The 23,815-nt window shown below is 49.7% G+C and overlaps 1 protein-coding gene across 2 annotated transcripts; it reads right to left on the reverse strand.

The window, feature by feature from the left end:
• Positions 1–295: 295 nt before the first annotated feature.
• Positions 296–22,721, reverse strand: LOC129658094 (high mobility group protein 20A-like). 2 transcript variants are annotated; one of them, XM_055589074.1, is made up of 9 exons: positions 22,577–22,721; positions 21,504–21,627; positions 18,508–18,634; positions 15,148–15,206; positions 11,662–11,770; positions 6,296–6,499; positions 5,186–5,277; positions 3,720–3,849; positions 296–493 (listed from the first exon to the last, which is right to left on the reverse strand). In XM_055589074.1, the coding sequence occupies exons 2-9, from the start codon at positions 21,621–21,623 to the stop codon at positions 489–491; spliced, it is 846 nt and encodes a 281-aa protein (XP_055445049.1). In that variant the 5' UTR covers positions 21,624–21,627; positions 22,577–22,721; the 3' UTR covers positions 296–488. The 2 variants fall into 2 exon arrangements, with proteins under 2 accessions (XP_055445049.1, XP_055445048.1); XM_055589073.1 differs by lacking the exon at positions 22,577–22,721 and having other exon boundaries at positions 21,504–21,731.
• Between the last annotated feature and the right edge of the window lie 1,094 nt (positions 22,722–23,815).

Raw genomic sequence — 23,815 nt, forward strand, 5'->3', positions numbered from 1 at the left:
CCCACCCCTTGTGGTTGGTGGGCAGCGCTGGTGTCCTTATAATTCAGGAGAGGAAATCGAAGTGCTCCTGTACCATGGAGACTGACCGTGAGAGGGAGGAGCGGGCATAGGCTCAGGGATGCTGGGCACGAGGGCTCCAAGAGCAGGTATGTGCGGCACTTACTCTCTCTGCTTGCAGAGGCAGACACGCTCCACCAACATCTTTCCAGATCAAAGCTGCTCAACTTACAGTTCCTGGGAGCAGACACTACCAACCCTGAGACAAAAGATAGACTGAGTCTGTTGTGCAAACACACACACACACGCATGATTTATTTTCTCCTGGGTCAGTAGAGTAGACAGCTCTCCTGACTCATCCTTGCTGCCCCATCCTCAGGGACCCAGGATGCTCACTCTTCTTCCACCGAGGGAGATGGCCCTTTGGAATCTGACCTCTATGCGCCCGGGATGCATCCTGGGGTCCCCACTGGTGAAAGGTGTGCACTGCTTTATGCTGCAGAGTTGGGAAGGGAGAGAAGACAGTTTAGTATCAGGAAAAAGTTGTGGAGCCCAAGGGCTGCTTCAGATGGAGCCCAGTCCATGTTTGCTCTGCTTATCCCAGGTGCTCCTGGAGAGACAACTGTGTCCTAGACAGAGAAGTGGGACAGGGTCCTGGAAGAGGGGGCCCTGAGAGGAGGGCCTGCTTGGTACCCCATGCACACAGCTCAGGTTCAGATAGGATGGCTGAGTCACATCACGGTACGTGTGTGCTCAGTCATGTCCGACTCTTTGTGAACCCATGGACTTAGCCCGCCAGGCTCCTCTGTCCATGGAATTTTCCAAACAAGAATCCACTGGAGTGGGTTGCCATTTCCTTCTCCAGGGGATCATCCCAACCCAGGGATCGAACCCCTATCCCCCATGTCTCCTGTACTGGCAGGCAGATTCTTTCCCACTGTGCCACCTGGGAAGCAGGTCACACCATGAGCCTTGATTTACTTCCCAGTGTCACCCTCTGAGATCCAGAGTTCCATGAGGTCATAAAACATCTTGAATTTCTGGCTTCCCAGCACTGAGCCCTGGGCTCAAAGGACGTCTGGGGATGGAGTGAACTGAGTGGGCTGAGGGGAACTTCAGGAAGCAGAAAGTGAGTGGCAGGAGCAGAGAAGCAGCTGAACCTGCAAAACTGCTTCCTGGACATTACCTGACACCAGGTGCATTGACAAATTTGGAGCCAGTAATCAAGAAATGCTTTCTGAAAGCCGACCTTCTTTCACATTATACTGTATCCTGTATACACATTACACAGGCACCATATGCCATGCTTTCCATCATGCCTTCCCTGGGAAGGACACCCACGTGAACACATCTGGACATTAACCAAACCCCACAGCATCTTTTGCCTGTTCCCCAGAGTTGCTGGTGTCATGACTGCAGTAAAAGGATCCAATTCACCAGGTAAGGAAGAGGCCACAGGGAGGGAGAAAGAGTAGGAGCCCATGGGCTTATCAAGACTGGAGAACGTGCCTCCCACCTGCTTCCCGCATCCAACAGGAACCCGAGCCTGGGTAACCCTTCTCCCTTAGGAGCACTCACTACCTTGCACCTCTCCCTAAATCTCACTTGTCTAATTGATTCTTGGGACATATGGCTGCCAGGTTGCTGGACTGGGGCGAGCAGAGTGAGACAGGTCCTAGGCAGTTAGGGGCCCCTGGACCGATCAGTCTGGCAGATTTCAATACTTTCAGACCTGGTACCGCCTCACTGGTGCGTTACTGGCTAACCACCAGCACGGTGCCGGCGAGAAACAGCTGGACTTTTTCACTGACAGCTTGTCTGTTTCCTACGAATGGGATGGCACCCCAGTCCCCTGCTAATTCACACCGAAGTGGGGGACACCTGGGGTTTCACCATCATGGTGAACCTGTGACTCCAGAGCACACCACATCAGGTACCAGGTGGCACGCTTACCCCTGGCATCTCTCCCTAAATCTCACTTCTATAATTGATTCTTGGGACAAGGCTGCCAGGTTGCTGGCTTGGGACAAGTAGAGTGGGGCAGTTCCTAGGCAGTGAGGGGCTCTTGGACAGTGGCTGTGCACCTTCTCTTCTTCCTTCTCTCCTCCTCTCCTCCCTATCCTTGCTTGGGAGCATTTGCCCCAGCCTGATTCCATGTGAATTTTGATACTTACATGTCGTTCAGTTGCTCAGTCGTGTCTGACTCTGGCAGGCCGGGGCAAATGCTCTCAAGCAAGGATGGGGAGGAGAGGAGAACAGAAGGAAGAAGGGGAGGGGCCTCCAAGCTCCTGAAGCAGCAGGACCTGCTCCATTCCTCTCATTGCCAGGACCCTTGGCCTGGAGGCTTAGCTATTTATAGAGCAGGGATGCTACACCTTGGACCCGATGTGGTGTGTTCTGGAGTCACTGCTCCACCGTGATGGTGAAACCCCAGGGGTCCCCCACTTCAGCATGAATTAGCCGGGGACTGGGGTGCTGTCCCATCTGTAGGAAACAGATAAGCTGTCGATGAACAAGTCCAGCTGTTTCTCTCCAGCACCGTGCTGATGGTTAGCCAGTAATGCACCAGTGAGGCGGTACCAGGTCTGAAAGTATTGAAATCTGCCAGACTGATTGGTACACACCCACTGTCCTAGGGCTCCTAACTACCTAGGAACTACCCCCTTCCCCTTGCCTCAATACAGCAACGTGGCAGCCATGTCCGGAGAAGTTCCCCCTTGTTAATGACTTTGGCCACCACCTCGGGCTTCCCAGGTGGCACTAGTGGTAAAGAACCCGCCTGCCAATGCAGGAGACATAAGAGATGCAGGTTCAATCCCTGCGTCCAGAAGATCTCCTGGAGGAGGGCATGGCAACCCACTCCAGTATTCTTGCCTGGAAAACCGCATGGACAGAGGAGCCTGGCGGGCTACAGTCCATGGGGCTGCGGAGCTGGACATGACTAAAGTGACTTAGGACACATGCACTCACCACCACCTCATTCATAAACAGGAAATGGCAAGATGTGAACAGTAAAAACTTCTAGGGAAGGGACTGGGCAGGGGTGTGGGGAGCGAAAAGGAATGTTCACGTTTTATGTTCCCCCAAACAGTCATGTTTAAATATTTACAATGAAGTGGTACTCGTGACATTTTCTTCGGAGAAGGGTGTTGGCACCAGGCCTGCGTGAGACGCAGCTTGAACATGCTCTGAGCCCTCGCTCACCTCTCCCCACCGGGTGGACCTCTGGGCCCTTCTTTGTCTCAGGAGTTTGGGACTGTCCTCTTGGGTCCTTCCTCTGTCAAGTCCTTCTAGAAGCCCACCTCGCAGAGATAGGGAACTGCCTCGCACCTGAGTGCCCACAGCATCTTGTCCATGGGGAGCAGCTCTCCTCTGGGACACATTGCACCCCAACAGTCTAGTGACCGAGGGTCTGTCCAGGCGGTTAGAGCTTGAGGCCAGGGGCTTCTCCATATCTTCATCCCCTGGCAGCACCCAGATCAGGGACCGATGCCCAGTGGGTGCTGGATTTAGGGTGACAGTGTCACCATTCATCTCCACACCCCTCGCACCTAGCACCAAGCTTGGATGCGCTGGCCGTGCAAGAAGTAGGCTAAGTGAAGAAGTGAGGGGTGAAGGCACGACTAAGTGAATGGACAGGAATTTCTGGGCCTCAGTTTCACGGACCAGTGAGGACCTGGAGGAAGCATGTGCGAGGCCAGAGGAGGGGGAGAGGGACTCACCCGTGTCCATTACTCGCAGGCTAAAGGGGGGCAGCATGATGACTGTGTTCAGGTTCTCAAACTCCTTCTCCAGGATGACCCCATAGGTCTTCAGGCTGGCTAGCTCCACCTCCAGCCACTGCTGTCGGTTCTGAAAGGGACACCAAGGTGTTCATGTGGCTAGCCCCAAAACTTTCCGAATGAATGAATAGCTGAATGAATGAGTAAATAAGCAAGTGAATAAATAAATACATAACTATGTACATAAGTGAGGAAGTAAATAAATGATCCAGTAAATAAGTACATAATTATAAGGAAGTAAGGATACATGTAAATAAATAGGCACCAAATGAATAAGTAATCAAATAAGCAAACAATTAGACAAAAAGGGTCTTGCAGCTGCTCTTGTAGGGCACACACAGAAGCCATGAACATAGTCAATCTCCCCTCCCTGAGTCCAAGGAATAAAACAGCTGTCCCACTGACAGAGCACCACCACCCCGCCTTGTTAAAAATACTACTTGGTGCTAAAGTCTTTATATCTCTCAGTATCTCACCTGCCCTCCTGCCCAGGTGGTGTCCCTGCCTCCTGTATATAAATAGGCCTGGGGAGTGAGCTCCCTGAGGGTCAGGGAGCTTCCCTAGCCCCACAGCCAGGGAGAGGAGCCCAGACCCATAGCTGGGCCTGATTTCCGAGTCGGTCCTTCTCGGGCTCCCATCTGCGGGGCCCCCAGCCAGGATGCCCCATGATGGGGCAGCCCCAGGGCGAGGGCAGGATTTGCAGATAAAGTGTGACTGTGTGCCAGGCCCTCGGCCCCTCCCAACATCCCTGGCGAGGCAGATGTTGTTGTCCTCCTCTAAGATGTGGGCTGGGAGCTCAGTGAGCCACTCTGCTAAGAAGGTCCCGGACCATAAGGGACACCCCCTCCCAGCCCCACAGTTCACACCCTCTCCACCAGCCAGGCTGCTGAGCCAGGGGCCCTGGCTGGGCTGACATCCAGGCACCTGTGTCAGGTGGGCCATTGCACAATAACTGGGGTGTTTCCTTTTGTTTTTTTGTTTGTTTTAAACACTCACTGTTCTTTAATAAATTACACTCAAAGGAGTGTGGCAAACCAGGGGCCACAACATGGGTAGCGGGCCAGGGACATGCAGAAATAGCAGGCCAAATGCCACAGGGCAGTGTGGATGACCATGGAGCCTTGAGTGAAGCCAGCAGGCAGTACAAGAAGGCCCATGGCACGATTTCTGTACCTTGGAAACACTCTGTATTTTACAGACAGACACTCCGTATTTTACAAGAATATGCAACAAGTGTGCTCTAGCAGGAACCGTGCGGAGGGAAGCGGCACTGCAGCTTGCGATGTGTTCTTTTAATCGGACCACGTGGTCTTCCTCTCCAGCTTTCTGACCCACCAGGCCGGGCCCTGAGCTGAGCAGCAGGCTACAGAGATGGGGACTGGCTGCTTCCCTCTGGAGCACCTTACCTGGAACTCCAGCAGCTGCCTCTGCAGGGCCTCCTGCTCTGCTTGCGCTCTTTCTAGAGTCTTCCTCAGCTCTCTGAGCTCAGATTCTCTGACTGGAAGGAAGACGTAGAGAAGGCCGTCTTTATCTGTTCCTTTCCATCCAAAACCTCCCCTTGAACCACACCTCACATAGGCATAGGCTTCCCTGACAGCTCAGCTGGTAAAGAATCCGCCTGCAATGCGGGAGACCCTGCTTTGATTCCTGGGTCGGGGGGATCCCCTGGAGAAGGGATAGGCTACCCACTCTGGTGTTCTTGGGCTTCCCTTGTGGCTCAGCTGATAAAGAATCTGCCTGCAATGCAGGAGACCTGAGTTCAATCCCTGGGTTGGGAAGATGCCCTGGAGAAGGGAAAGGCTACCCACTCCAGTATTCTGGCCTGGAGAATTCCATGGACTGTATAGACCATGGGGTTGAAGAGAGTCAGACACGACTGAGCGACTTTCACTTCACATAGGCAACATTTGGGACCCTGATATGTGCAGGTGACCTCAAAACCCTTTAAAATAGAGTTAATTTTGTGCTTTGATAATAGAAAGGACATCAAGTCATTGAGGGAAATGTGGCAGATATGAAAAGGAATAAAGAAAAACATCCTCCTCTTGCCTGCCAGAGATAATCATGGTTAACATTTGCATGGATTCACATATGTGTAGTTTTATGTAGTTGAGATCATAAGGAAGTTATGAAGAGCATGGGTCTTGGAGTCCAAGCACTTGGGTTTACATCTCAGCTCACTATCTGTGCAACCATGGGAAGTTACTTAACCTCTCTGTGCTGCACTTGTCTCATCTTTAAAAGGAGGTGATACTATAACCGACATCAGAGTACCCGTATGACAATTAAAAGGTAGTTTAATCAACGTCTTAGACCTGTGCCTGGTTCGCCGGAAGCCCTCAGCTATTTCCCATCTGATTATCTTTATTTATTGTTATTCTCCTAATATTAATAACAACCTTTCATTTTTCCCACTTAATATTATAATACAACCTATTGGGTAGGTTACTCTTACTAGGATTATAAAATCTTTGGTCACCAAAGTTACTAGCAAGCGGTAGAACTTGATTACTCACTTTGCAGAAGTTTAAAGATGAACTCTTGCAAGAAACGCAAGTCAAATGAAGCAAAAGCCTTCTCTGGAATCAGGCCTCTGAGAAGAAGCGGGTCAGGATACTCGACTTCCTCCTCTGAGTCCCCTTTGTTCAAATTCTGACCTTCCTCTCCCTCCAGAAGCTCCAGATGCTTCAAGCACTCAGCAGAGTCTTTTTCAAATTCCCCTAAAAAAGCAAAGAAACTCCATGTCAAAGGTCAGCCCCTGAGCACAAGATGAGCGGCTCTTCTGGACCTGGCCCTCTCTCTCCAGATGTGGGCAAGCCCGTCCGTCCTGAGCCCCCATCCCTGAGTACCAGGTCCCCAGATGTAAAAGAAGAATGCACTGGAACTGGTGCCGAGTGGAGGCCGGCAAGGGAGGCTTCCTGGAGGAGGGGGTCCTTGACTGAGATCGGTATCTTTTTTCCAAACAATTTTGACATCTAATTCACGTACTATACAATCTACCCATTAAAAGGGTATAATTCAGTGGGTTTTAGTATATTCTGATACGTGCAATCATCACAACAATCATTTTTAGAATATATTCATCATCACCCCAAGAAAATTCTGGTTCCTTTTAGCCATTACCTCCCATCCCCCAGCACCCCCTCAACCCTGCGTGCTAAGTCACTTCAGTTGTGTCTGACTTTTTGTGACCCATGGACTATAGCCCGCCAGGCTCCTCTGTCCATGGAATTTTCCAGGCAAGAATACTGGAGTGGGTTGCCATGCCTTCCTCTGGGGGGTCTTCCCAATCCAGGAATTGCATCCGCATCTCTTTTGTCTCCTTCATTAGGCAGGCGGGTTCTTTACCACTAGCATCACCTGGGAAGCCCCAGCCCTAGGCAGCCACTTATCTGCTTTCTGCCTCTACAAATTTCCCTATTCTGAACAATTCATATACAGGAAATCCTACAACATGTGGTCCTTTGTGACTGGATTTCTAACTTACCATGTTTTCAAGGTCCATCTACATTATGGCACCTATCAGTACCTAACTCCTTTTCATGGCTGAATGATATTTTCCGCTGCGTGGAGGGACCACATTTTCTTTATTCATTCATCAGTTGATGGATGCTTGGGTTGCTTCCCCCTTGGGGCTACTATGAATAACGTTGTTACGCACATTCATAGCGTTGTGTGAACATACATTTTCGGTTCTCTTAGGTACATACCTAGGAGTGGAATTGCTGGATCCTATATTGGGTGCGCCAAAAGTCCATTCGGGTTTTTCAGTAACATCTCATGGAAAAAACTGAACACACTTTTTTGCCAACTCAATAGTAACTTTATGCTTAACCTTTTGAGGAACTGTCAGACTACATTCCAAAGTGGCTGCCCCACTTGACGTTCCCACTGGCAGTGAATCAGGCTACGATTCCTCTCCATCTTCTCCAAAACTTGCTATTATTCACTTTTTTGTTAGGACTTTGGGGGATGAACAGGAGGGAGACCAGGTGCACAGAGGTGGGAAAGCCATTCCTAGAGAAGGGCAGCTTGAGGGGAGAGACAAAGAAACTGCAGAGTACAGAGCTATGGGAACCATTACCAGTGTGAGATTCCTGGAAGGTAAGCGGAGTAGGGAACTGGTCCGCTTATCTGCTACAGCCCCCAAGCTCATAATAATAATAGTAAAGCCCAGAGTGTGCCGAGCATCACAGAATTATCTTGTTTCCTTACAGCAGCCCCGTGAGGTCAGTATTATTATCATTATTCCCAATTTTGCACTCAAAAAGGAAAAGGCAGTGGGTAGAAAATTCAACCAAGGTGATAAAGGCTGTAAGTGGCGGAGAAGGGAGGCAAACTCAGGTCATTCGTGGCGACAGGGCTCTGCCCACCTAAAATATCACAAAGGCGGGGATGCCTACTGTCATCACAGAAAGGAGGCACCAAGTATTAAACCCCAGAGCCCCCTGTGGAGGCAGAAGGCACCCTAGCGGTTGCCCAGAAATGGGGCGGGACTGCTCACGGGTATAGCGCTGTCTGGGCTGATGGAATGTTCTAAACGGAACTGCAGTAGTGGGCGCACATATCTGGGGCTATACGGAAAACCACTCTCAGTGGGTGCATTTTATGGTGTGTGAATCAGATCCCAGGAACACGGTTAAAACAATGAGCTCTGGGCCCTGGCTTCCCATCTGTGCCACGCCCTGGATTTGGTGAGCGGAAACAGAGAGCTGGGCAGGAGACAGCTTCTTCTAGGGCTGGAATAGGCGATCCCTGGGCTCACACTCGCCTCGAAGGGCACTGTGAACCACATGAGATCCAGCTCCAAAGGGACGCATGGCTAACACCCCCTCCCATCAGCACTGAGACTCAGGGACCCAGAGACTCACGGCTGCTGCTCAAGGGCCTGCTTTCCAGCAATATCACAGCAGTAAAGGCAGATGTGGAAACGCTCTCAAGAGCTTGACTGCTAACATAAAACTTGTAGGCTGTTTAGAGGGAACACTAAGCGAGGTGTGCCCATGTCCATTTCCCTTAAAATAACTTTAGAGGTCCTCGGAGAGTTACACGGAATCAGAGCCACATGTATGTACAGCCTCACGTCTCCCAGCACATGATTTTATAGATTTTGAAATGAGCCGTAAACCTCTCCAGTGGGTAATTTACACGGTATAACTCTAGGTATCTGAGCTCACGCGTTATACTCAGTTGCAAGTAATGCGATGCATTCTCATTTTCACTGCCATTACTCACCTTCAACAAGACATTACTGAAGATGGTTTATTGCCTTACAAACCCCAGACAAAGGTCAGCCTCCCGTAGATCTGTGCATTCCTTCATCAAATGTCTATCGAGAATCTAGCAAGAGATATGTCCTAAACCACATGGCTCCTTCCTTCCAGGACAGTAGACATGTGTGTGTGTCTATGTGGGTGTGTCTGTGTGTGTTGGCATGTTTGTGTATAAGCGTGTCTTGTGTCTCTGCATGCATGCGCACACATGTGCCACAGGGTGATGGTAACAGTAAAAGAGGAAGATAATTTCTAACCGAAGGGTACATGCTGGAGGCTCAGGAGCGCCCCCTCCCCCCAAGTTTGGGACCAGGAAAACCTTCCTAGGGGAGGTGGCATCTCAGCTGCACCAAGCGGGCACAAGGGTCTGATGTCCATCCTCGGAAGAGCCCTGTGAGGCGAGCGGCTCATCCTTATGTTACAGAGGCAGTAGTGGAAGCAGAGAGAGGTTAAGTAATTGGCCCCAGGCCACTCAGCAAGCGGGGTGCAGAAGAGAGGCTTAAGTCAGATCTATTTCTGTTTTAATAACATTAAGGAATAGGTGGGAAAAAATGTCACCCCCTAGTTCTGCCCCTGACACGATGGCTTTCATTCTTTGAGGATCTTCCCTAGTCCCAGAGCACGCCTCTGACTTACGCAGTTCCAGTCATTGCAGGGTCTCTGCTTCTGTGAGTCTCCTTTCACTTCAGTGCAAGATGTTTTCATGGAAAGATGTTGTACTAATCCATATACTTCAGTTTCTTTGGGACAGAGCTCTGCCTTATTCTTGCTGGGTCCCTAGCACCTGGCTCAGTGCCAGGAAGGAATGAGTACCCAGGAGTTATTTGTTGAACACATTCATTCATTCATTCTACAGACACACAGTGAATACTGACTATGAGTGTGAGGCATGGCTCTAGATCCGGGGGATAATGCAGTGACTGAAACGGGCAATTAATCCCCAAACATGAGGGGCTTGTATGCTGGTGGGAGACAACAAGCAATAACAAAGATGGACAAATGAAAGAGGCCAACAGGAGATGATGGAAGCAGGGAGAGAGATAAAGTTGGAGAGGGGCCCTGGGAGGGGCAGGATGTGTGCAGCACGGCCAGGGCTGGCTTCCTGGGGAAGAGGTCAGTTAAACAAGACGAAGGTGAATGTGGGGAGGCAAGCCTTGCAGGGTCAGGCTGAGTGCTACGGGAAGAGAGGATGCTGTGCTCAGGCCTGGAGACCGCACAGGACGGTGGCAAGGTCTGGGAGCCATTAAGGAGGCAGTGGGGCTCCAGGAGGTTCTAAGGCCCCTGAGGGGCGGGGCCAGAGCAGGGGGGCCCTTGTCAACTAAGAGGCAAGTCTATTTGTGCTTCCTTGGAAGACCCACTCCCCTCCCACATACCCATCTAGCATTAAGAGTGTTTGAATAGACCCTGCCTTAAAATTAAATTCAAACGACAAGGAGTCTCTGGGCTGTGGGTTGGTGAACTCCCAGCATAGATGGCATCAAGGTGTGCGTTTGCCTTGCCGCATCAAGCTGGTTGAGCTTCCTCAGTGACTCAGCGGAAGCAGCTTTGTCTTGGATGGAAAAAGAAGAGCCAGGTCAACCAGCTACAACATGCAGTGCCAGTTCAACAAAGATATAAAACTACAGCTGACCACGGAAAATATCACACACCCTTGGACACCGCTATAAGGACTCTGAGGATTGAGACTAGCAAGAGGGGGAGGCCCAATAAATACCCTTCACCGTCCCAGTTCAGCAGGAAGTAGCCAGAAAGACCTTGACACCCCTATTCCCAAAAAATTGGGCCTCCCGTCTCTTGAGGGGGGAATGTTAGGTAGGTAGAATAGGAAAAAGGAGTCCAAAATGGCGGTGGCTAAAAGACAAGGAAGGTCTGAGGACCAGAGTGAAGACTTCAGGCAGAACAAACAGCACTCCTGGCTAAGCCCAATTTGCATAGGGCAGGCCCAGGTGGAGGAAAAAACATATAAAAGGAGGAGCCAAAGCGCTTTCTCACGGACTCTCTCTCCCGAGTTGTGCGTGCTCGCTCGCTCGCTCGCTCGCTCTCTCTCTCTCTCTCTCTCTCTCTTCCTCCCCACGCACTCCTCCACTCTCTTCTCTTTGAGTCTTGGATTCTCCTGCTATCTTCTAAACAAAATGGAGCTGTAACACTGAAAAAAAAAAAAGAATCTGCCTGCCAGTGCAGGAGGTGTGGGTTTGATCCCTGGATGGGGAAGATCTCCTGGAGAAGGAAATAGCTTCAGTTCAGTTCAGTTGCTCAGTTGTATCTGACTCTTTGAGACACCATGGACTGCAGCACACCAGGCTTCCCTGTCCATCACCAACTCCCAGAGCTTACTCAAACTCATGATGCCATCCAACCATCTCATCCTCTGTCGTCCCCTTCTCCTCCTGCCTCAATCTTTCCCAGCATCAGGGTCTTTTTAAATGAGTCAGCTATTCGCATCAGGAGGCCAAAGTATTGGCATCAGATGGCCAAAGAAATGGCTACCCACTCCAGTATTCTTGCCTGGGAAATCCCATGGACAGAGGAGCCTGCCAGGCTACAGTCCATGGGGTGGCAAAGAGTGGGACACAGCTGAGCAATTAAACAACAACAGCTGAGCTGGTTACCTGTGAGGTTCTGCAGGTGCTGCTTCCCCAGCAGGTGTTCCCTCTTGTTATGCAGGGAACTGAAGAACTGCCTGCAGGTCCGACAGTACAGGTCATCGTTCTCATCGGCCTGTGGACAGAGATAGTTCCTGGTGAGCAGGGAGGAGGCACAGGGATCCCACCTTCTCCGAACATAAGTGTTAAAGTGTCAGTTGCTCAGTTGTGTTTGACTCTTTGGGACCCTGTGTAGCCCGCCAGGTTCCTCTGTCCATGGGATTCTCCAGCCAAGAATACTGGAGTGGGTTGCTAATCCCTTCCCAGGGGATCTTCCCAACCCAGGCATTGAATCCAGGTCTCATGCATTGCAGGCACTCTTTATCATCTGAGCCACAAGGGAAGCCCCCTCTTGGAATATAAAATTAGCTTAAAATGGCAGATGGGCTTTAGGTGGGTCCAACCGGGTCCAGCTAGTCCCTTTTCCACCTGGAAATCATGGCCGGTTTGAGGCTTTTCCAAGCACAGCTGAGAATTTCAATTCATCCCAAGGTCTGTGTCACCGGGTGGGAGAGAATATTAAGAATGTGGCAAAGAGGGTACAACAGGGAGTGTTTGAGAATTGGCGGTTATAGAGGGAGAGCAATTAGCCAGGACAGTGGTGGCCAGGCTCTCTCGCCCCATGTCCTTTCCCTTTCACCCTACATCCTGTAAACAGTGACTCTGCAGGGTTACGTAACGGCTGAGACCATCCACAGCACTGGGCACACGCATCATGATATAACTGCTTGGCCACGCACCACCTTTGTTCATGCAAACTTATATAAGCACCACCCGAAACGTCCCTTGCTGCTGCATCAGCCATGAGTGAACAGAGCATGTCTGCAGTTCCCACAGTTCCTTGAATTTTCTTCCAGCTTCCCTGCACATGTCTTGCCTACCCTGGGTTCATCAATTAGTGAGACAGTGGTATTATCTGAGTCCATGACCAATTCTGAGTTTTTCTTATGTTCAAAGGGTTTGCTTTGCAATGCTGAACAAACTCTATGACTAAATAACAAAGATGTGTCTTCTTATCAAACACACATGCAGCAACCTGTAGGTGCTTGCCTATCCACGGGCCACTTCGGGAAGATGCATCAGAAACTGGTCATAGTGGACACCGGGGGATGCAGGGACAGGGTGGGTGAGGGAGGGACTGGGTCTCTGGCTGAGCAGAACCCACCTTGCACTGTAACCTTTGTGCACTGTTTCCATTTTTAAAACCAGGCACATGTATTATTTTTAACAGAAAAATAACTTTAAAATAGGTATACATATTTGATTTCATGTATTAATTCAGAGATATAAAAACTTGCCCATATCTGACAAGAGATGGGTCCTAGCACAGGCCCGAAGTGTCAGCTCTTAATATCCTCTCATAATCAAGCTTTGAGCTACATAAGGTTATGAGGAAGGCCAGCCTCAGACTACCAGGTGCTGGACTAAGGTCATAGGGTGGGGAAGGAAAAAAAATGAGGTTCTGGAACAGCATGGTCCCTGCTGGTGGGGATGTAAGCCCGGCAGGGAGATGGAGACCAAGTCACGGCAGGCACTGGGAGCCAGGGCGGGCTCCAGGGAGAGGATGGTTGGGCTGGTGGGAGAGCAGTTGGATGCGCAGAGCAGGCCCCTCCAGGAGGGGCTGCTGGGGGGCAAACTCCACTCACGTGGCCCCTGCTATAGTGGCTACAGCCTGGGTCACAGAGGGGCTGACCATCCCAGGTGGACAATTAACTCAGGAAGTCCTTTCCCTTCTAAGTCTCGAATCATCATCTAATGATAAAGAATGTTATACTTAAAACGATGTTTAAAGTTATTATGAATGCATGTTGAAAGTAATAGAAAAGGGATGCGTAAAAAGTAAAAGGTATCCAACATCCCATTTCTACTCACTGTGGGCAAGAGCTTCTTGTGTAGCCTTCCAGAAAGTTTTGCTATAAACACACGTGTGTGTGTGTGCTTAGTCGCTCAGTCATGTCTGACTCTGTGATGCTATGGACTGTAGCCCACCAGGCTCCCCTGTCCAGGGAATTTTCCAGGCAAGAATACTGGAGTGGGTTGTCAGTTTCTACTCCAGGGGATCTTCCTGACCCAGGGATGGAACCCACCTCTCTTGCGTCTTCTGCATTGGCAGGCGGGTTCTTTACCACGGCCCTACCTGGGAAGCCCCATAAATGCATCTGTCTGGCCCCTAAGATTTACTTTCAGGTGTTCTTCATTTGTTAAATATCTATTTCATCTTTACTCAAAACTCAAAGAGGAAGCGCCTATGAATTACAACTTATCTTGGACATCTGACAACCCAGGTCCCCACCACCCTGTCCTTGACCCTATACGCACATGTCTGCTCCAGGCGTCCAGAACTGTTCATGGCCCCCACACACCCTGTGCTGCTTCCCACCCCCAGGCCTTTGCATGTCCTGTTCCCTAGCCTAGAGCTCCCTCTTTGCTTCTTTTCCATCTGGCCAGCATTTTCTCTGGGAATTTCCCATTTCTTCTTCATGAGCATCATCGCAGAACCACCTGCCCTGAGACTGGCCCGGACAGCCTCGGGTGGGGTCCCTCTCACTGTGCATGCATCTCTATCACAGCAGAGCCTAGTGTCATGGGTTGCACACTTGCCAGTTCACCCTGGACAGGAGCCATGGGGCTGCGCTTCACTTCACCCACTTCTGCAACCTGAGTCTGGCGCCCCGCCTCCCACTGAGCTGGACTTCATACATACTTGCCCAAGGAACCCACAAAGAAAGGCCTCTATAAGGGACTGATGTGTGAGGCATGCTCCAGCGATGCATGAACCCCTGTGCCCAGATGTTTCATTTCCTGGGCTGCCATAACCAAGTACCACCAAATGAGTGGCTTAGAATAACAGAAGTTTACTCTCTCACAGTTTCAGAGGCCAGCAGTCTGAAATCAACCTGACTGGTCCAACATTATGATGTGGGCAGGGCCTAGTTCCCTCTGGAGGTTCATGGGAGAAGCTGTTCTTACCTCTTCCAGCCTCTTGGGGTGGCTGATGCCTTCCTTACCTTGAGGCCACATTACTCCAATTTCTGCCAGTGGTCACGTGGCCTCCTCCTCTTTGGTGTCAAATCTCCCTCCATCTCCTTCTTGTAAGGACACTTATGATTACATAATTGTTTTTCAGTCGCTAAGTCATGTCCTACCCTTTGCGACCCCATGCACTGCGGCATGCCAGGCTTCCCTGTCCTTCATTATCTTCCGGAGTTTGCTCAAATTCATGTCCATGGAGTCAATGATGCTATCTATCCATCTTATCTTCTGCCTAATGCCCCTCTATTAAGATCCTTAACTTAATCACAACTTCAAGGACTTCCCTGGTTTTTGCTATATAAGGTAACATTCACAGGCCCCAGGGATTAGAATTCAGCTATCCTTTGGGAGGCACCATTTCTCAGGTACCCATACCAAATGAGGCTGATTAGTTTAAAACCACAGTCCCCCAGTACTTACATCCACTGCTGAGAAGTCAAGGCCCTTGCCCTCAAATTCATATCCTGGTGCACCTGTTCCTGATAGACAAACAAACAGCATCATTTTACAAAGCACCTGTGTCAGAAAAGGCCTCAGCCGTGTCAGGAGAGAATCAATTCAAGGGTCAGAGGTGCCTTCTGAGGATGAAAACACTTATCCTAAGAGGTCTCCATGTTTCCTGCTGGAGGATCAGTTCTTGACTTCAGTTGCTCAATTTCTGGCTGATTCATGTTGATATATGGCAGAAACCAATACAATATTGTAAAGCAATTATCCTTCAATTAAAAATCAATTAATTAAAAACCTCAGGGAAAATGCATACATTTTTTTAAAAGAGGTCTTAAAATCCCTTATTATAAACCAAGAAGAAACACCAGATACCTCTGACTTCAATTTATAATAAACATCTAGCCAGGTATGAAATGAAGATTAGAGAGAAACAAGGAAAAATATAAACAATTCAGTTTTTATTAGCATGGCAGAATCTAGGTGGTCTTTTAAAAAATATTCATTATGATTATATTTATATAGTAAACTTTTAAATTTACTGTTTTCAATTAGGCAGAAATACATCTTGTTTAAAAGCCAAGTTCTCTTGGACTAGCCTTTCCTTGTAATATGGCAACTTGTCGTGTGATGACAATCTACAAATAATCACAAAAATAAGAAGGCAATAGGAGACCAACATGGCTGAAGAATTAAACAAGATGAGGCGTTCTTGGCTAAGTCTAACAAATGGCATTTTTAGGGAGAAATACATGAACAGAAAATTACAACTGCTCTCTGGGGACCCTTAGCCAGAGGTCTCAGGGCATGATCTGCTTAACTTTGCACATGAGGACCAGAGGCCTCACAACTCCCTAGGAACCATCTGACACTCCACTTTGTTAATGCCAATTATAAGCTAGACCAGTAGTTTTCAGAGGATTATTTTTATCTGGAGGCACTTCACTGAAAACAAATATTAAGTGGAAACCCAAGAAGTACAATGGACCAGAGTGGAACTGTCTGTGGACCAACCCATCCCTCTGGTTGTTTTTATAAATAAAGTTTTATTGGCACACAGTCTCACCCATTTGTTAACATACTGTCTATGGTTGCTTTCCTGCTACAACCATAGAGTTCAGTGGTTGCAACAGAGACCACAGTACCCATAAAGAGTAAAGCATTTACTATCTAGTCCTTTACGAAGTTCACAGATCCCTGATCTGGATGAAGCTACGGTGAGGGGCTCATGCCCCAGAACTAAGGGTACAAAGTATGAATATTTGTTGAACTCGCTATATGCCAGGCACTGAGTTCCAAGCTCCTATGGTTTAACTTGCTCGATCAGCACCAGACCCAATGCTGCTGCTGCTGCTAAGTCACTTCAGTCGTGTCCGACCCAATGCAGGGAGGTCCTATTAAAGCCCCACTTTCCATATGAGGAAACTGAGGCCCTGAATGTTTTAATGATTTGTGCAAGGTGACAGAGCCAGGATTTGACCCCAGGCATTTGGCCCACTGAGCCGACACCTGATCACTATGGAGACAGTTTTCCTGACCACTATGGAGACGGTTCTCTGCCAGGCTCAGGTGGGAAAGAGAAGCAGCAAAGTGGAGAACTGACGGGCTCTGTTGGGATGCTGGTCAGCCCCAGCATGGGGAATGCAGGAAGAACCCTTAGGATGGACAGTGATGAGCCCTGGTGAGAATGCCCAGTGCTGTTCTAGGTCATGTGCCCCTTGGTGGGGAACATGCCACAAGTAGGGTGGAGTTCCTGTCTCTGCCTTAAGCCTGCAGCCCCCAGAGGGACACTACAAGGATTTTGTTGCAAGCATTTTTTTTTTTTTTTTTTTTTGCACAGTGATCCCAGGAAATGCTGGCAGAGGAGAGGGGAAGTGGGTCAAGGGAGAGGGGAAAGCCACTAGGGCAGGGGTGAGGTGAAGCTGGCGCTCGCTGAGCAGAAGCCAGCAGTCAACAGGGTGCAGTCCCATCAGGAGCCTCTAGAGGGCGCATGGGACACACTTCAGCAAGGCGGGTAGGGGCGACTTGAGGTCTTTATCCGCCATTGTTGCCCTTCTTGTGTGCACCGGTTTAGGGATGTTTCGTGTCTTAACTTCCTGGCACATCAGGCATGACTCAGGCTGGGCAAGGCGGAGTCCCTACACCAGCAGCATGGACTGAATCAGGGGTGTGTTGGAAAGGCAGACCCCAGACCTGCTGGGTCAGAACCTGCATTTTAAAAGGCTTTGGGGTGATCCAGGGCACTTTGCATAACTGAGTTCCATAACTGCCAGTTCCTTTTCTCCTTCTAAGGATTAAAATGGAATCGGTGGCCCAGCACCACTCTGACATTCCCCAGGAGGGGGAGGGAGGGGGAGCCTCCTCCGTAATCAGGTACAAGGTGTCTCAAACCCCCCAAAAAAGAGCTACAAAGGGATTACGCCAGCTGCTTTGTGTAGGGGCGTGGCTCCTTCCCCTCCTCCAGTTTTGCTCAGGTATAATTGACAAATTAAAAAATGTGTATACTTCAAGTGTTCAAAGCAGATGACTGGCTATAGTATACCTTACCACAATCAAGTTAATTAACACATCCTTCATTTTACATAGTCTTCTTTTCTGTATCTGTGGTGAGAGCACTTGTGATCTTGTTGTTTAATCACTAAGTCAAGTCTCTTTTGTGAGCCCATGGACTGTAGCCCACCAGGCTCCTCTGTCCATGGAATTCTCCAGGCAAGAATACTGGAGTGGGTGGCCATTTCCTCCTCCAGGGGATCTTCCTGATCCAGGGGTCAAACGTGTGTCTCCTGAGTGGGTACTTATGATCTACTCTCAGCAAATCCAATACACAATGGAGAAAGGACAGTCTCTTCAATAAATTATTGGGAAAATCCAGTTGGGAAAACTGGATAACCACATGCAAAAGAATGAAATTGGACACATCTTACACCACACACAAAAATGAACTTGAAATGGATTAAAGACTGAAACTGAAAAATACTCCTAGCAGAAAACATCAGGAAAAAGCTCCCAGACACCAGTCTTGGCAGCGGTGTTTTTGGATAGCACACCAAAAGCTCAGTGACAAAACCAAAAAATAAACAAGTAGGACTATATCAAACTAAAAAGCTTCTGCGCTGCAAACTACAATGAAAAGGCAGCCTACGAAATGGGAGGAGACACCTGCAAACGGTACATCTCACAAGGAGTTAATACCCCAAATACATAAAGATGTGAATGTTGATAGAGGCTAGGACTAAAAGAGAGCTCTCCAAACCCTCCATCTGCTGTAGAGCATCGCATAGCCCCAAGCCTGGGAGACAGCAGCTGCAGCCCACCCCGGCCAGGCTCACTCACCGCACCGCGCCTGCACCCTGTGCGCTGCCCGCCTCCGCAGGAAGGCTCGGTAAGCCTCAGAGCTCTGGTAGGCCTGCAGCTCGCGGATGTAGCGCTGCTTGTCTTCATCCGCCTCACAAACGTACCTCTGGAAGAAGGGGCACAGAGATCCTGTGAGACTCCCCTCATCTGGAGGGGGCTGGTGGGGTCCCCTTGTCTAACTTGCCTCAGTCTCTCTAGGATGCTACCAAGAAGCTATTGCTCATCTTCTACTTGCATACCTACAGGGATGGAAACCTCACTACCTAACAGCAAGTTCATTCATTGTTCAAATGATGCAGACCATAGGGAAGGTCTTCCTTCCAATCAACTAGAACCTGCCTCCCTCTGGCTTTCTCCACAACTGCCAGGTGTGGTCTGATGACTGCAGAGGAGCGTAGCACTATCAGTGGCCCCCACCCCAACTCTGGGACCTTACACTTCTATTCAATTATGGCAGTGCTTAAGACATCAGTGCTTAACTTTGTGCAGGGTGCTGGATGCATAACAGGTGATAAAGAGATGAATCAGATCCAGCCCCAGGCTACCTCATCTGCTATTGTTTTCCCTCCATTTGGAACACTTGTCTCAGCTTTCCTCCCCTGGCCAAATCTTACTTATCCTTCAAGATCTATCACAGAACATTCACCTCCTGGAGAATCTCTCTGATGCCCCCAGGTTGGCTCGGGCACCCCCACATTGGATTAGATGCCTCCTGGATACCACCCCCCAGACCTGGTAGAAACCTCTGTCCCAGGCACTCCTCATACTGGATTGAATGTGTCCACTTTGGGGGTCCCGACCCCCTACACTATGAACTCCTTGAAAGCAGGGACTTGGACTCACCTTCAGTCACAGAGGCTGGCACCAACTGGTGTAACCCAGGGACTGGTGTGTGTGTGTGTGTGTGTAGCCAAAATTCGCTCTAAGAATGCTTGTCAAGTAGTTATTATTCACAGTGACTATTTTATGCACCTGGTAATTTGAAATAAATTATCATGTTAAGCAAAAAACTTTTAAAGCACTGATGTGTTGAACTGGGGGCTTCCCAGGTGGCACTCGTGGTAAAGAACCCACCTGCCAGTGCAGGAGATGTAAGAGATGTGGGTTCAATCCCTGGGTCAGGAAGATCCCTTCGGGGAGGGCATGGCGACCCACTCCAATATTCTTGTCTGGGGAACCCCATGCACAGAAGAGCCTGGGAGGCTAAGGTCCATAGGGTCGCAAAGAGCTGGGCATGACTGAAGCGACTTAGCATGCACGTGTTGAACTGGTCCTAACAAAGTATGGAGCTGAGCATGGCCTCTTTCCCTGGGCTTCTGGAGCCTCTTTCCACTAGACACGTGGTGCATGGCCTCTGTCCCATTCCTGCAGGGACTTGACTCTACCAAGGAGACAGCTGACAATGCTGTAGCAGGGCTTTTGAAACTACGACTTGGAGGCGCTCCAGACACAGCAGCTGGGGTAGGGAGAGAGGGAAGGATTTCTGAAATCGTGAAAGTAGCTCAGAGACTCCCTAAAATCTTGGATCAGAGGTTCTGCCTCTCCCTGACCCATAAGAGCTGTCCTGTGCTTTGTAATCACCATGCTTATTCCAAACACAATTGTCATTTTTGTCTCAGTTGCTCAGACTGGAATGTTGGCAGCCTAAGCCACTGTGACAGGTGGGGACTAACCCTAATCATCTTCACCCAACTTAGTCACCGTAATTTTGCTCTGATCTCTTTTACACGTTAGCAAGGGTGTGTGGTGGGAACATTTCTTCCCCACTCCTGATGTTTCCTTCTGTAAGGGGGGAGCTTAATCCTGCTGGCCTCTCCAGGATCACCCTCCCCTCCATGTGGGAGGAGGGGCTTATCGAAGGGTAAATTGGGAGCCAGAACCAGAGATGCTCCGTGAGGCCCCTCCTGTCTCCTCCCCTGAGACCTGATGGAGACAGACAGCGAGGGTCCCAGGCTGCTCTTGGCCAGAGTCAGGGGCCTGCCCTGACTGTGATGACCAGGGTTTGTCCACTTGTCTGACTGGCTAGTGGATCTACTTCCTGAGTGGTCACAGATCTGAGTAGCAAAGGGAGGGACTCTATTAACTGACACCATGCTCTCAAATTAGGATTTCTCTGTAATAGTTCATTTGAACCAAAGGTTTTCTATGGCAAAAAAAAGTTGGAAGTGCAGGGGTTAAAGAAGCTCATCTCAGAGTTTTTGCATTTGACCCAAAGAAATGACACTTTGGAGGCAGCAGGCTTTTCTGGGAAGAGTACGGGGGCTTTGAGGTCAGACATACTTAGAAAAAGTTTGGGAGAGCTTCTTGTAGGAGGTGACGCCACAGCAGGCATGGCTTGATCAGGGTGGCTGGAATGTAGCGGGGGACGAGGTGGCAGAAGTTGACATTGGACATAAATGCCGTGATAAAAGCATGACTGTCCTCTAACTTAGTGCTGCTTCTTCTGTGACCCCAGAACATACTTCCATAGGAGGTTAACAGGAGCTCTGTGCATAAGGGGTTCCATGGTGGATTACTCTGAGAAAGCCTTTCACGAAAGGTGGCAGAGATTCTTGTGCCCTAGAGTGCTGTGCTCCATCTCGCCCTTCACACCTCATTCCAGGAGAGCATGGTCTTCATCTGAACTATTTTAATTGAATCAAATTATAGCAAAAGGCTCCAGAAAAAGCCCTGTAGAGGGAAAAAAAAATCTATTTCCCTTGGTCTGCTCCAGGATTTCCTAAACTTATTGGACAATTTTGCCATTTTTCATGGATTCAGCATTCTGCCTGACAGTTTGGGAGATCGTGGATGCCAAAGCCGCAGAGACCAGTAATTGCTTTTAAGGGGTGAGGTGGGAGGCACCTTGTGCCTGTCTTCTGGAACATTCCCTCTGGCTCCGGTATGAAAAGATGGCCCGGGGGGAGCAGCCCCTAATCAAGGCTGCAGACAGCCAGACCCCGTTCTCTGTTCACTCCACGAAGAAGAAGACTTACTTGCTTTTTCTCTTGTGGCAGGTGAGCCCACTGAGCGGCCAGCATCTTCGTGATTTCCGGGAAAGGCAGACTGGGGTGCTGGGCCCTCAGCTGGCTCCTCTGTTCGTTCAGGAATATCATGTAACTGCGCCGGGAATGGAATACACACAACAGTGCTGAGCTGCTGCTGGAGGGGAGGCCTGCCGCAGCCACTCCCGCTTTCAGGGTTTCATGAAAACCAACAGTCATGAGTTTGCCTGTATTTTTCAATCAAACTGGTGAAATGGGGGCTATTTGAAGGTGGAGAAATACATGAATGGCTGGCTTATCCAGAGACTGATGGAAGACTTAAGAGGGATTTCGCCCCCTCCCACAGGAGGGGCATGAAGACTGGGTGGGCAACTTGCTCAAGCCTACTTGAGCCTCGGTTTCCCCCTCTGTGTTATGGACATAATACACCTGTTCATGGGGTGGTTCTGTGCCTCAAATGCTCCAGGTACAAGCCCTCCCACCCTCCTGATGAGGGATCTGTGTCAAGGCACAGGGAGAAAGTCTGCAGATGTTGGAGTGAGACAAACCAGTCTTTGGACCAAAGGCCATTCGCACTGGAGTTATGGGAAAACTGAGAAAAGACCTTCACCCTTCGAAACGTGTGAACCTTGAGGATAAAGAGAAAAGCACTCAAGCTTCCAGAAGAGTCAGGTGACCTTCAGAGCAGCGGGAAGTGACTGGCCTGGGGCCTCTTTTCTGCAGCCCAAGATGCCAGGGGATGAGGCACAGGTCTCAGAGCCCTTGGGGGTTGCATTTTGAGCCTTGATGAAGGTTCACTAGATCATCCAAGGCCATGGAGCCCCAGGTATGACAAGCCTGGAAGGGAAACCAGACACACTGGCCCCACGGCCACCCACTTTCCTGTCTGTGACTCAAGCCCAGCTCTCCTTTGAGTATCACAACCTTATTCCAGCTTAAAGAACTAAACAACCCTCTCTCACTCCCTGTGGTGTGAGACTCTGTAACAATCAAGGGTCCTGAAGAACAGATAAAGGCTGAGATGGGACAGAGGCCATCCAGGCTTGGCACATAGTACATCTTACCCTGTCGTAGGAGCACGGGGAACAGCAAGATCCCTCGGGGGTTTCCTTTTCTTGCCTTTAGGCCAGCCTCCTTTCCTTTTCTGAAAGAGTAATACGCAGGAAGACCTCAGGATTGTCAACAATGATTGACCATACTTGAGTCACAGTACATAATACGGCAACACACTAAAGAGTCCTCGCCACACTCTACTCACATGACCTCTGACCTCCCGGCAGCTCTGCAGAGTAGAGATGGTCATGTCCTAAAGATGAGGGAACCAAGGCTTGGAGGAATGCAATCACTGCCTGGATGTCCCTAGCAGGTGCTAGAGCCAGGGATGTTCCCTCCCATCATGTTATGACCGTATGTGCTTAGTTGCTCGGTGGTGCCCAACTCCTTGCGACCCCATAGACCCACCAGGCTCCTCTGCCCATGGGCATTCTCCAGGCAAGAATACTGGAGTGGGTTGCCATGCCCTCTTTCGGGGGATCTTTCCAACCCAGGGATCGAATCCAGGTCTCCCACATTGCAGGCAGATTCTTTACCATCTGAGCCACCAGGGAAGCCCAATCACCAGGAAACATATGGCCATATGACTGGGCACAAACAAGAAAGCAACATGAGATTTGGGTGACTAGGTTCAAGGTGAGGGGGTGGGGATGGGGCCAGGCCTTGGTCCTGGAGGCAGGGCGTTAACCTCTGAGCTTGACTAGCCCAGCCTAGGTTCCCATCTCAGCTCAGCCACTTCTCTGTCATGTGGCCACAGGCAAATTAGTAACATCCCTGGGCCTCTGTTTCCCCACTTGTAAAATCGGAATCATAATAGCCTGAACCTTGTGGGTTGTAATGATGATTAAATGTGGAAACAATCATGTGGTTCTTACAACAGAGCCAGGCAAGCAGTAGGTGCTCTCTAAATGCAGGCTGCCATGGTCGCATGCAGACCCCCTCCTGTGGCAGCCAGTTCTCAGGAGGGAGACCCAAGCTGCAGCTCTCTCTTCTGTTGAGTGTGTTTCTTGGTTCGTCAATGGTGCCTGCACCCTTGCTGCCACTGGGATCCTGGGCCATTCTCAGAGGCTAGAGGGCTGAATAAGATGCAGGCTTGGCCCTCAAGTGGCTCAGTCTAATGGAGGAGGTCTGGGGCATATAAATAATGGCAACAACTCATTTCAGGGACTAAGGGTTACAGAATGATAGCCTGAACATCCTTGCATTCAGGGCTCAGTTTCAAATTTTTCCTAAACCAAACACACACAGGT

The sequence above is a fragment of the Bubalus kerabau genome, chromosome 7, assembly GCF_029407905.1.
Source record: "Bubalus kerabau isolate K-KA32 ecotype Philippines breed swamp buffalo chromosome 7, PCC_UOA_SB_1v2, whole genome shotgun sequence".
Classification (NCBI taxonomy): Eukaryota; Metazoa; Chordata; class Mammalia; order Artiodactyla; family Bovidae; genus Bubalus; species Bubalus kerabau.